We start from the raw sequence: 12,987 nt of genomic DNA on the forward strand, positions 1-12,987 counted from the left end.
GAAATGGATTGATTTTTTTTAATGTAAATTTTAAATAATTGTCATTGTCAAAAAATTTTTTTATGTATGTATATGGTTTTGTAATAAGATATGTATGATATGTATTATATATATGTATATATGTATATATATTATGTATGTATATATATATATGTATGATATGTTATTTTGTATGTATGTATTATATATGTTGTATATTAATAATATGTTGTATATGTATTTATTTTGTATTATATGTTATTATATATGTATATGCATGTGTATATGTATATGTATGCATGTGTATATGTATATGTATGCATGTGTATATGTATATGTATGCATGTGTATATGTATATGTATGCATGTGTATATGTATATGTATGCATGTGAAATGTTTTATGTATGCAGTGTATATGTATATGTATGCATGTGTATATGTATATGTATGCATGTGTATATGTATATAGGTTGTGTGGTGTAGAGCTTGAAATGTTGATTATTTTCATTTTTTCTGTTCCTTAGTCGTCGAGCTGTGAAGGGTGACGCGCAAGGACTTCTGCGTGTTGTTGACAGTTGTAGGAATGTTGGCCTCTGCCTACGGTGCGCGAAGCGAGCATTGTTGTCTTATACACAGAGTAATAAACCACATGTGAAAAAAAGTTGAGAAATACAAGTCGCACCCCCCCGCCCCCCGCCCACACACACACACACACACACGCACACACGCACACGCCCACACGCACACGCCTACATAAATTATCTCTGGGACAGACATACCAGACACCGAGCGAGAGCGCCAGGGCCGGAGTGTGCCGTAATACTTGGCATTCCCCTTTTCCCTGCCCCTTCCCCTGCCCCTGCCCCTGCCCCTGCCCCTGCCCCTTCCCCTGCCCCCTTCCCCTGCCCCTTCCCCTGCCCCCTTCCCCTGCCCCCTTCCCCTGCCCCCTTCCCCTGCCCCCTTCTCCCCCTGCCCCCTTCCCCTGCCCCCTTCCCCTGCCCCTTCCCCTGCCCCTTCCCCTGCCCTTCCCCTGCCCCTGCCCCTGCCCCTGCCCCTGCCCCTGCCCCTGCCCTCCCTGCCCCTTCCCCTGCACTTCCCCAGCCCCTTCACCGCCGCCTGTCCTTCCCTGTGCATTTCCCCCCCCCCTTTCCTTCCCTTTATTTCGTTCATCCCCTTTCTCCTTTATACTCTTAATTTTTCCCTTTCCCTTCCTCTTTCAATTCCCCTATACTCTTTCTGTCCTTCCCCTTCCCCTTGACTTTCCCCTACCCCTACCACTCCCACGCCCCTCCTCTCCCCTCCCCTACCCCTACCTCTACCCATTCTCCTCCTTCCCCTTTCCCTTCCCCCTCCCCTTCCCCTTCCCCCTCCCCTTTCCCTTCCCCCTCCCCTTTCCCTTCCCCCTCCCCTTTCCCTTCCCCCTCCCCTTTCCCTTCCCCCTCCCCCTCCTCCCCTTCCCCTCCCCTTCCCCTCCCCTCCCCTTCCCCCTCCCCCTCCCCTTCCCCCTCCCCTCCCCTTCCCCCTCCCCTCCCCTTCCCCCTCCCTCCCCTTCCCCCCTCCCCTTCCCCTTCCCCTTCCCCTTCTCCTGTCCTGGCACCTTCCTTGGTATTTTTTTGCTTGTGTTGTCAGTCAGGAGGAACCTCGTTAGGCATAGGAGAAAAATAAGGAAAAAAGAGTGGGGAAAAAAGAGTGGGGGGAAAAAGAGTGGGGGGGAGGAAAAGAAGCATGTGTAGTTTCTGGCAACATTGGCTGAGTCGGTCGAGTTGTTTACGTTTCGAAGCGGGTACAGGTGCACCCAGCTAAGGGAGGGAGTGGGTGGGGGGAGGATGGGGATAGTGTGTGGTAGGGGGCAGGGGGCAGGGAAGGAAGGGGAAGGGGAGGGGAGGGAGGGGGTGGGGGAGGATGATACGCACTTTCTTCTCACCTTTTGTTCGAGGGATTGAGAGAGAGAGGAAGGAGGAAGGGGAGAGAAAGGGAGAAGGAAGGAGAGAGGCATTGAAGGGGGGGGGGGGAGGGGCGAGTTGACGATTTTTAAGGTTGGGCGACCGTGAGAGAGGCTTGGTGAATTTATTGATACAACCAAGAGGAATAGATGTGTGATAAAGGATGAAGGCAGAACATACAGGTAACCAGGGAAGGACGGAGGGGAGGATAACTGCAGAGTAAACCTTCGCAACTCATCATTAGTCACAAGGAAGAGTTTCGGCGCCGTGCATGGCAACACCATGATAAGTACATTTCTTCAAGGGTATCATTGGCGCTGGTCACTCAGTACACGTGGAGGGACCACTTCCATCCGCCTCTTCCTTTTTGGTTGTCGTTGTGACCCCCTCTCGCCTCCTCTTCCTTGCAACAACATCCCCTGGTCGCAACCTTGGCTTTCTGTGCCAGCCCTAGAATTTCTCTGCCCCCTCCCCCCTCCCTCCCTCACTGGGGCAGCTGCCGGCGTCAAACAGGCGCTTGCTTGAACGCTTGGGGCTTCGTTAAATCGGGGTCAAAGGCGGGATGAGTCGAGCGGCTGAAAAACGGACGATCTTCGCTCCGGGTCCCGATCGACCCGACCCCCCCTTGCCTTTTTCGAACCGGTCCCGTCGGGATGCGAGTCCGTCCGCCAGCGGATTCTGTCTGCGCTGGCGCCGAAGAGACCGTTAACACAAGTTGAAAACCAGGTAACAAAAAAAAAAAAAAAAAAAAAAAGTCTGCTGTGTGCCACGCTACGAGTGAGGGGGCGGAGCAATGCGCGTAGTAGTACGCTGTCCGCGTCGTGACCTTCGGGTGTGGCGGCCACGTGGGTCGGCGCGCACTTGTAAACAAAGCGAGGGAGAGGGAGAGGGGGAGAGGGAGAGGGGGAGAGGGGGAGGGGGAGGGGGAGGGAGGTTGGTGAAGAAGGGGGGGAGGGTTGAGAGAGCTAGGAGACGGAGGGGGAGAAGGGGAAGAGGAGGGGAAAGGTGATAGGGTACGCCATCACCCTCGATGACCCATCTGACTTTTTAGTGTCCTGTAAACGAGTTTTTGGTTTATTGTACTCATCTTAACTGGGGCAGTAATTTGTGTTGTAATATGCAGTATGACGATCTTGGTGTTGGTGGCTGTAGCAGCAAAAGGGGTGAGTGGTGACTGGGTGAATCCTGAGAGAAGGGGAGGAGAAAGAGAGAGAATTTATGAAGTCAGATGCGGAAAGGTAGGAGGGAATGACGAAAGGAAAACAAGATGACGAAAGAACGAATGAGAACGATTGATAAGAAACAAGGTGATAGCGATATGAATTAGGGAAGAAGGGGGGGAGGGGTGATAAGGACAAGTCGTATGTAAATGCGTCGTCATGTGTGTCCCGTTTACTCGTCGGGAAACTCACGCCGACTGTCTAGGTCAGCGCGACTTGATCTCGATGAAAACCTATTTATAAATGTCTGCTTTGGAGACACGGTATTATCGTTACCGTTTTTATGCTGCTTTGATGTGTTTGGAAGTCGGTCGGTCTGTCCGCGTCTATTTTTGTCGTTCCTCTCCCTCCCTTCTCCCCCCTCTCCCTCCCTTCTCCCCCCTCTCCCCCTCCGCTCACCTCTTCTGTCCCCTTCTCTGTCCCCTTCTTTGTCCCCTTCTCTGTCCCCTCCTCTTCTGTCTGTCCCCTTCCCCCTTCTACCCTCTCTGCTCCCCCACCATGCGCATAGTACGCTATCTTGAACAGCTTGCAACTCTTTCAGGATCTCTTACTGTTCGGCGGACGCCCACTACGACCACGTCTTCGCCTTCATCGCCACCAGCGACAATGAGATCTGCGAGTGCCACGCTTTCCTGTGCCCCAAGAGGAAGATGGTGAGTCGTCCAGAGTCGTCTAGGGTCACTTTGCAAGGACTTCAGGCGTCTTGAATGTATTGACTGATAGCTGTTTATTGATTTTTTTGTGTGTGTGTGTGGAGGTTTTATATGTAACTTGCATACCGTACCCTTTTCACCCCCCAGGCTCAGGCTGTAACAATCTCGATTGCCCAGGCCTTCAATTTGGCCTACGAGTATTGGAAGATGGCGGTGGAGAGCAAGAACGGGGAAATCTATGCCAACGAGGAGCTCCCTGCGGAGGTTAAGGTGAGGCTCAGTTGGTGAAGGAGACTCGTGCTTTCAAATCATGGACAGAACAGATTCCACAGCCTTTCTTTCTCTCGCTCTCTTTCTCTCGCTCTCTTTCTCTCACTCTCTTTCTCTCGCTCTCTCTCTTTCTCTCGCTCTCTCTCTTTCTCTCGCTCTCTTCTTTTTCTCGCTCTCTCTCTTTCTCTCGCTCTCTCTCTTTCTCTCGCTCTCTCTCTTTCTCTCGCTCTCTCTCTTTCTCTCGCTCTCTCTTCTTTCTCTCGCTCTCTCTCTTTCTCTCGCTCTCTCTCACTGTCTCTCTCACTCTCACACACTGTCTCTCTCACTCACTCACTATCTCTCTCACTCACTCACTATCTCTCACTCTCACTCACTATCTCTCACTCTCAGTCACTATCTCTCACTCTCACTCACTATCTCTCACTCTCACTCACTGTCTCTCACTCTCACTCACTGTCTCTCACTCTCATCACTGTCTCTCACTCTCAGTCACTTCTCTCACTCTCACTCCTTCTCTCACTCTCACTCACTATCTCTCACTCTCATCACTGTCTCTCCACTCTCACTCACTGTCTCTCACTCTCACTCACTGTCTCTCACTCTCACTCACTGTCTCTCACTCTCACTCACTGTCTCTCACTCTCACTCACTTCTCTCACTCTCACTCACTGTCTCTCACTCTCACTCACTATCTCTCACTCTACTCACTATCTCTCACTCTCACTCACTAGTCTCTCACTCTCACTCACTCCTATCTCTCACTGCATCACTACTCACTCTCACTGTTCACTCATCCTTCTCTCACTCACTCCTATCTCTCACTCACTCACTATCTCTCACACTCACTCACTATCTCTCACTCACTCACTATCTCTCACTCACTCACTATCTCTCATACTCACTCACTATCTCTCACTTCTCACTCACTATCTCTCTCTCACCACTATCTCTCACTCACTCACTCTCTCACTCACTCACTATCTCTCACTCACTCACTATCTCTCACTCACTCACTATCTCTCACTCTCTCACTCTCTCTCTCACTCTCTCTCTCTCTCTCACTCTCACTCTCACTCTCACTCTCACTCTCACTCTCACTCTCACTCTCACTCTCACTCTCACTCTCACTCTCACTCTCACTCTCACTCTCTCTCTCTCTCTCTCTCTCTTCACTCTCACTCTCACTCTCTCTCTCTCTCACTCGGTTTCAAGTACAACTTCACATCTTCATATGGGAGAAATTTAAATGCTTGAGAAAAATAAACTGCCATACTATAATTACATCCCAAATCATACTAGATCTAAACCACAAACTTGATCTCACCAAGCCGACCAAATAGCCTTAACTTAATATTAAGCTGAAAACCAAGGCCGTCCCACGTTCCTTCAGTAAAAGTGCCCCCGCAGGTGGCGCCCGGCGGGGGGAGCCTCGCGCCCGGCCCCGCGCAGCGCCAGCCGTCCAGCCAGGCGTCGTCGCCCATACCCATTCGCGCGGAGTTCGGCTCCTCCGACACCAGCTCGTCAGGTAGGCCAATGGGGGGCTGTGGGTGGGGGCGGGGGTTTGCCTTTTTTTTTTTTTTGGCCTTTTTTTCTCTTTTTTTTTTTTTTTTATCTCTTCTCCTTCTTGCTTTGGCTCTCTCTCTCTCCCTTTTTTTTCTCTGGTTTTCTCCGCTGCCTTTTCTTGTCTCGGCTTTCTCCTCCTCCTTTCCTCTACTTTCTCCTCCTCCACCTTTCTCTGCTTACTCTTCCTCCTCTGCTTTTCTCTGCTTACTCTTCCTCCTCTGCTTTTCTCTGCTTACTCTTCCTCCTCTGCTTTTCTCTGCTTCCTCTTCCTCCTGCTTTTCTCTGCTTCCTCCTCCTCCTGCTTTTCTCTGCTTCCTCCTCCTCCTGCTTTTCTCTGCTTCCTCATCCTCTGCCTTTCTCTCTTCCTCATCCTCTGCTTTTCTCTGCTTCCTCATCATCCTACCTTTTTTTTCTCTCTCCTTCTCCTCCTCCTTGCTTTGGCTCTCTCTCTTTTTTTTCTCTGGTTTTCTCTGCTGCCTTTTCTTGTCTCGGCTTTCTTCTCCTCCTGCTTTTCTCTGCTTCCTCCTCCTCCTCCTGCTTTTCTCTGCTTCCTCCTCCTCCTGCTTTTCTCTACTTTCTCTCCTCCTCCTCCTCCTCTTGCCTCCCTCCTCCCTCCTCCTCTCCTCCCTCCTCCCCCTTTCCTCTTCCTCCTCCTCCTCCTCCTCCTTCCTCTCCTCCTCCTTCCTCTTCCTCCTCCTCCTCTCCTCCTTCTCTTCTCCTCCTCCTCCTCCTCCTCCCTCCTCCCTCTCCTCTCCTCCTCCTCCTTTTTCCTCTTCCTTTCTTCCTCTTCCTCTTCCTCTTCCTTTTCTTCCTCTTCCTCTTCCTCTTCCTCTTCCTCTTCCTCTTCCTCTTCCTCTTCCTCCTCCTTCCTCTTCCTCCTCCTTCCTCTTCCTCCTCCTCCCTCCTCCTCCTTCCTCTTCCTCCTCCTCCCTCCTCCTCCTTCCTCTTCCTCCTCCTCCCTCCTCTCCTCCTTCCTCCTCCTCCTCCTCCTCTCCTCCTCCTCCTCCTCTTCTCCTCCTCCTTCCCTCCTCCTCCTCCTTCCTCTTCCTCCTCCTCCTTCCTCTTCCTCCTCCTCCTTCCTCTCTTCCTCTTCCTCCTTCCTCTTCCTCCTTCTCCTTCCTCTTCCTCCTCCTCCCTCCTCCTCCTTCCTCCTCCCTCCTCCTCCTTCCTCTTCCTCCTCCTCCCTCCTCCTCCTTCCTCTTCCTCCTCCTCCTTCCTCCTCCTCTTCCTTCCTCCTCCTCTTCCTCCTCCTTCCTCTTCCTCCTCCTCCCTCCTCTTCCTCCTCCTCCTAAAAATGGAGATGAAAATAAGAATTAATGTTTTTGAAAATATTTCAACTTGATAAGGACTTACCATTTTAGATGTAAGGCAAGTATGGAAGTCTTCTTGTGTGGGAAGGTTTTCTGCTACATATTTTTCACCATTACAGTTGTCAAAAATATTCTGACTAGGAATTGCTATACTACCTTGGTTTTCTTTAATACAGCTTTTCACACAACAGGTTACCAGTCCAGCACACAAGCACTTTTAATTGATTTGGATGACTCGTCCGATATAACCACAGAAACCAAAAATAAAGCAGGTTTAAGCAAGAACATCATCAGTAAACCTTGGGTGAGTTTTCCATAATTGTTGATTAACGTTTTGATTCTGATGCCTCATAGGGTAGGAGGCTGTAGCATCTGTTAGAAGTACATTTTAGATTTTTGCCATCTTAGAAAGTACTGTAGTTTTAAGGTAATTGGATTTTGTCTTACACTAACCTTAAGAAGCTGACCTGCATACATGTATTAGAGAAATTAAGTGAAAAGAGGTGATCTAGTAAGATGGTTCTCATATAAAGAAAGTTTTATTGTAGCATCACGTTCTCTTTGTCTACAAGTAATAATGAAAGTGTAGCTGACTTTGTAGGGTACTGAAAATTCGTAGTACAACGTGCAAAGTCAGAATCTAAAATAGTGAAGCATTGGTAAAGAAGTGGTAATGTCCTTTTTCATTTCTATAATTATTTAACAATTGAAGTTGAACCTCCCAGTGTCTGCAGTCTTATAATTTTACAAATATTTTATGGCAGTTTCAGAAGTTTTTTGTTTTTCCTGCAGTCATTTTTGTTGCAGGAATGAGTATAAGAATTATGTATTGCTAATATTGCAGTTAACCTTAAGTTGTTGATTTTGAATTCAGATTTAGCATTTTATCAATAAGTCATTTGGTATTGTAATTACTTTAGCTTAAGGAGTAATGGATTTAGTTGTCACTTTTAAAAAGTAAGGAGAGGTGAAACTAATATGACATTTCCTTTTGTATAAGGAATAGCAAGGACCGAAATAGTTTATAAGGCAAGTAGTGTTTTGTTAGTTTGACAGTTGTGTGTGAAGACTTGAATGTTTTTAATCAGTTGAAGGAATCTTGCCAGTTTTATGATAATGATGATGTGAATATACATATTCTTGTATTGTAAGGGTCCGAATATACCTTGATTTATAGGGATTTATCTTTAGAATTTCCATTTTGTTTTAAGATCAGTTTGCAGAGTTAGATTTAAGCTTTGGCTTTTCAGCATAAGTAATGACACATGCATTATAGATTGATAACTTTGAGATTATAGATTCTTACTATTATGACTTATCATGCTTGTATTATAGCCTTGAGGCATGATTTACACAATTTACATACCAGTCTATACTTTCTTTTAGAACAATTGCCATGTCGTGAGCATTTTTGTCTGTCTTGACTTTATGGGAAAATATTTTGATTTGCTGCCTTTACATATTAAAGCTTTATATAGCATCTTATGCCATTCCTCTCCCATTGTAATGAAAGATATTGAATAATTCTGCAAAACGAAACCCCAGACTAAGAACGAAATTCTTCCTTCATCTGATTATGAATTTCCTCACCCTGCTCAGTTTCCACAGGGTATTACATTCTTCCCACACTTAAATCTTAGTGTCTTGAGTTACAAGAGATTTAAACTGTTGTTGTTAGACCTTGTGTGTTTGAAGGCGATGGAGAATTGGCCAGCTATTCTGTGTTGTCTCTGATAATTTTGTTTCCATATTGAAACCATAAGATATTAGATTAAATTAAGTGGTATATGATTGATATGTCTGTATGTATGTGTATTTGAAATTTTAAATAGTGGAAAATTATTTCTATATTAAAAAAAAATCTCTCTCAATGGTAACTAGGCACTAAATATATTATCCTGAAGTACAGTTATCCTGTTGCAATTTTAGTATTTTTTCATTAATATTCTTATAGGCAGAGGAATCTGTACAGTTATAAATTTTCTCAGATCAGCCTATATGCATTTAGTTATTGAAATGTACAATGAATGATGCACAATCATGATAATTATCCTTGAAAAAAGCACACAAAAACTGTGAATTCACAATTTACTCCTGTAATTTGATAGAGAACAGTATTCATATACATGATATGCATAACAAACAAAATAGATGAGAAATTTGTTTATCAGATTTTCAGATACTATTTTCTTTTGTTCTACTACAAAGACTTGTATTAGAGTAAACCAAAGGATTAGATTTGATTAAAACGGACCGATATAGAATGACCCAGAACAGAAGCAAATGTAATGGGGGAAGTATGTTTAATAATGTGAATTCAAATATTGCATATGATTTTACATATTTATAGTCCTTTGAAATAAGAGAGAGAAGCTTTTTGAAAACTATAATTCTTTGTTATTGCAAAAGACAGTAGTTTCTTACTTTATTTATTTTTTAAACTTTTTTCTCAGTGGATGGTTTCTAATTCCATGTTTTTAGGTGAATGTTATGAGAAAGATAAGAATATTTTGTGGATTTCATGTTATCTCTGTTCCCTTTTCATACTTCACTTGTACATACAAGTGATATGAATCTCTAACAGCTTCCTTGTAAAACTTGTGTGTGCTTTGTACATCATATACCAACCCAAAAAAAAAAATAATTATTTCCTTTGATAAAAAAAAAAAATACTGTACTACAGAATAGGTAAAGGTTGGCCAATGTCTCGTGTAGTAAAGATTTCCAGAAAGCTGGAAAATTCCCTGGAGAAACTAACATGTAGTTTGTGTGCCTTGTTAACAGGATGCCTTTGAAGACTTCAATGAGTTTAATGAGGGATTCTCAAGGTGAGTGCCTGATATTTGATGTAATTCCTTCCTTTCTCTTTTGCTTTTGCTTTTCTCAGAGAGGATTATCTGCTTCCAGGTGCCTTTACTCGCACTGTCAGTTCACATTCCTGATACTGCTCTCTTTCTGTCCTCTGCTTCTGTAATTATAACTTCCATCAGCTTTTGCATTTTCCTCCCTTTCTTTTGTCCATCTCTATACTCAGATTTTTCATTTTCTCTGTCTTGTGCTGAAATTTGTATGACTTTAAAAGAATCTCTTACTATAGAGCTTGAAATAGATGCTGTCCAAGTATGAATACTAAGAAAAAATGTCTTATGAGTTCATGAAATGTGAGAATATTCAGAATTAATGAATCTAAATGGTCTGGCAGTAAAGAGTATTTCTGATAAATGGAATTGCTAATATTATGGTTTATTTGTGTAGTTTTCTTTTGCAATAAATATTGTATTCACACTGATTGGCCTACCTTACAGACTTGCATTGAGACACGCACAAAAATCTCCTCTCCCCTGGACATCCCCAACGGGATGGGCAGGCATCGACGATCTTGCAGCATTCACGGATCGCCCTCCAGCTTCTCCGACCGAGAATGGCTTCTGGCCGTTAGCTAGTTCTCCCCCAACCAGTCCTCTGCCTGCCAACTCGTCCTCAGGCCCATGGTCAATGGGACAGTCTCCACCAGATACCTGGGAGAACTTCTCCAGCTCTCCCAACACTGCCTTCCTTCATTCTTGTCAGTCTCCTCCCTCACATCACATGTTCTCACGCTTCCCAGAATCATTTGCTACTGATGAAAATGATGACAGCAGCAGCAGTAAGCAGCCGAACTCTGTGTTCAAGCGAGAACCAACTGCCAGTCAAGATGTGGATAATTCTTTTAATCCCAGAGAGTCTCTGAGTGACCCTTTTTCCCCCCTCACCCAGGAAACGGAAGCGTTGGGGGTGGGTCATAGCTCTCCCTCAACCCACAGTGGCTGTGGCACCAGCCACCCAGCCTGGAATGGAGATCTTTTTGACGGGAGGAAAAACAGCAAAGTTGTGTGCTCTTGAAGCATTTCTGGAGCTGTCATTCGGAACTTCCAATTTGTAGTTTTTCATTTTCTAATGTGTTTTGGTCTTTATTTTTTACTTGAGTCAGCAGCTGGGATAGAACAGTGTCTCCACATTTTATAATGCATAGATGGTATAACTCCCTTGGGAGAGCAGCTGTGTGCACGTGTGTGAACTTTGTTAATATACATTTAGATTTTGCACATTTTCTATATGTTTACATTTTCTATATGTAAATATGTTTGTGATACATGTTTATATCTCCAAATGAATTCTAGTATATATATAATACAGTTTTAGCCTGAAGTATGATGATAGTTTAATGTTATTTGCATCTGTAGGATACCTGCATTGCTACCTGTTTTGCTTAGACTGAAATGGACTTTATACTGTAAGGCAGTAAATGCCAGAAACACTCGTTAATGCCTGATTCATCTAAGCTTCTTTGCAGAAGTAAATGTCAGGCTTGATAATTTTTAGTAATGCAGGTAGAACTGTAACTTTACACACAGATAATTACATGGGACATTTACATAGTTCATGTTCCGCAGGGTTGAGTAACACAGCTGAAGATTTCTGTATCATAGTTATTTAAAGAAGTATATTATTAATAATAAGCCAAGTAAAAGATAATTGTTCTCAGTGTTGGTGCATGGAGTTTGCTGGAGGCTAGTTTTAGTTGATGGGTTGGTAGGACGTCAAAAATCGCATGTATATGGTATTTAACTTTTCATCTTCATCAGCATTATTTCATGTTTTCACGATACACTGCAGCAGAGGGCGGGAGGGTAAAGAGATTGCTGTAGTGTGCGCAGTTCATTGAAAAGTCCTTGCCTTTCTGTTTATAGGAAAGACGGAATTATATATTACTATTGTTATTATTATTATTATTTTATTTTATTATTTTTTTTACATAGAGGGGAATGGGTATTCATACTGTGCTTAATTGGAAATAATGGATTACCTTTTATTTTTCATTACTTTTAATTTTTTTTTAAAATCTTTTTTCCCCAGTTCAAGTGAGGAATTTTGGGATGAAAGTACAGGTTAATTAGGATCAGGAGTCTCGTAGTCTACTAATTGTAGAGACGCACTTCCTACAAGATTTATTTCTACCCTTGTGGTAATGTAGGTGTATCATTTAAAGATTTGACGTTGTTCTTTTCTTTTATCAAGTAGGGCAATGGCCATTTTCTCCTTTTTAAGATGTCGAAACAGAGGGTTGAAATCTCATTTTTTCACCCAGTATGAACGCTGAGGTTAATAAACATATTACATTATATTTATATTATTTTTTTACCATTTTCAATTAAAATCTTTCATAAGATATTCTTTTGGTACTACTACACATGCTAATGGTAATGATAAGAATAATGATAAAATAATAATGATAATAGATAACTGAGTTATTATTTTTATTATTATTGTCATATTTGTATTATCATTATCATTGTTATTATCATTATCATCATCATCGTCATCATCATCATAATTATCATCATCATTATTATTATTACTGGTATTATTATTGTAATTTTTATTTTGATGATTGTTATTTTAATTATTTTAATTGCTATTTTGATTATTATAATTATTATTAATTATTAATTACTATTATTGATTATTAATTATCACTAGTAATTATTAGTAGATATTATTACATATTGTTTTTATTAATATTATTATTATTATTATTATTATTTATTATTTATTATTTATTATTATTATTATTATTATTATTATTATTATTATTATTATTATTATTATTATTATTATTTCATCATTCATTTTTTATAATTATCACCATTATTATAATTATATTTTTATTTATATTTTTTTATATATATTTTTTTATGTAATAGTTACTTTACAGCTTTTGTGCAAAGTTCCATTTATATATCAAAATTGAGTGCAAATGTTTAGTAGAGTTCATGATGAATATCTAGTATGTGGTTGTCATAGAGAGACTAATTATATACAGTTAAGTCGGTCATTATCATCGTAGTTCAGATTTTTTCAAAATAATTTTTCCCTCTTATTCATTTTCCTTGCTATCGTTGTCACAATTTTGATCAGTATTTGTCATTATGATTTTTACCTTTCATTGTTTTCTGTAGGATTATTGTAGTTACTAATGTTGTTATTAATTATTGTTATTAATGTTAT

At 42.4% G+C, this 12,987-nt stretch overlaps 1 protein-coding gene across 1 annotated transcript in view; it reads left to right on the forward strand.

Moving 5' to 3' along the window:
- Positions 1-12,103, forward strand: part of LOC119584194 (low density lipoprotein receptor adapter protein 1-B-like) — a 48,314-nt gene extending 36,211 nt beyond the window's left edge. Inside the window, exons 3-8 of the mRNA XM_037932695.1 lie at positions 3,685-3,796; positions 3,944-4,066; positions 5,474-5,591; positions 7,131-7,243; positions 9,724-9,767; positions 10,245-12,103. Of these exons, the coding sequence (XP_037788623.1) occupies positions 3,685-3,796; positions 3,944-4,066; positions 5,474-5,591; positions 7,131-7,243; positions 9,724-9,767; positions 10,245-10,821 (1,087 nt within the window). The 3' untranslated portion in view covers positions 10,822-12,103. The remainder of the gene's footprint in view (positions 1-3,684; positions 3,797-3,943; positions 4,067-5,473; positions 5,592-7,130; positions 7,244-9,723; positions 9,768-10,244) is intronic.
- Positions 12,104-12,987: the final 884 nt, after the last annotated feature.

Source organism: Penaeus monodon, chromosome 18, assembly GCF_015228065.2.
Source record: "Penaeus monodon isolate SGIC_2016 chromosome 18, NSTDA_Pmon_1, whole genome shotgun sequence".
NCBI lineage: Eukaryota > Metazoa > Arthropoda > Malacostraca > Decapoda > Penaeidae > Penaeus > Penaeus monodon.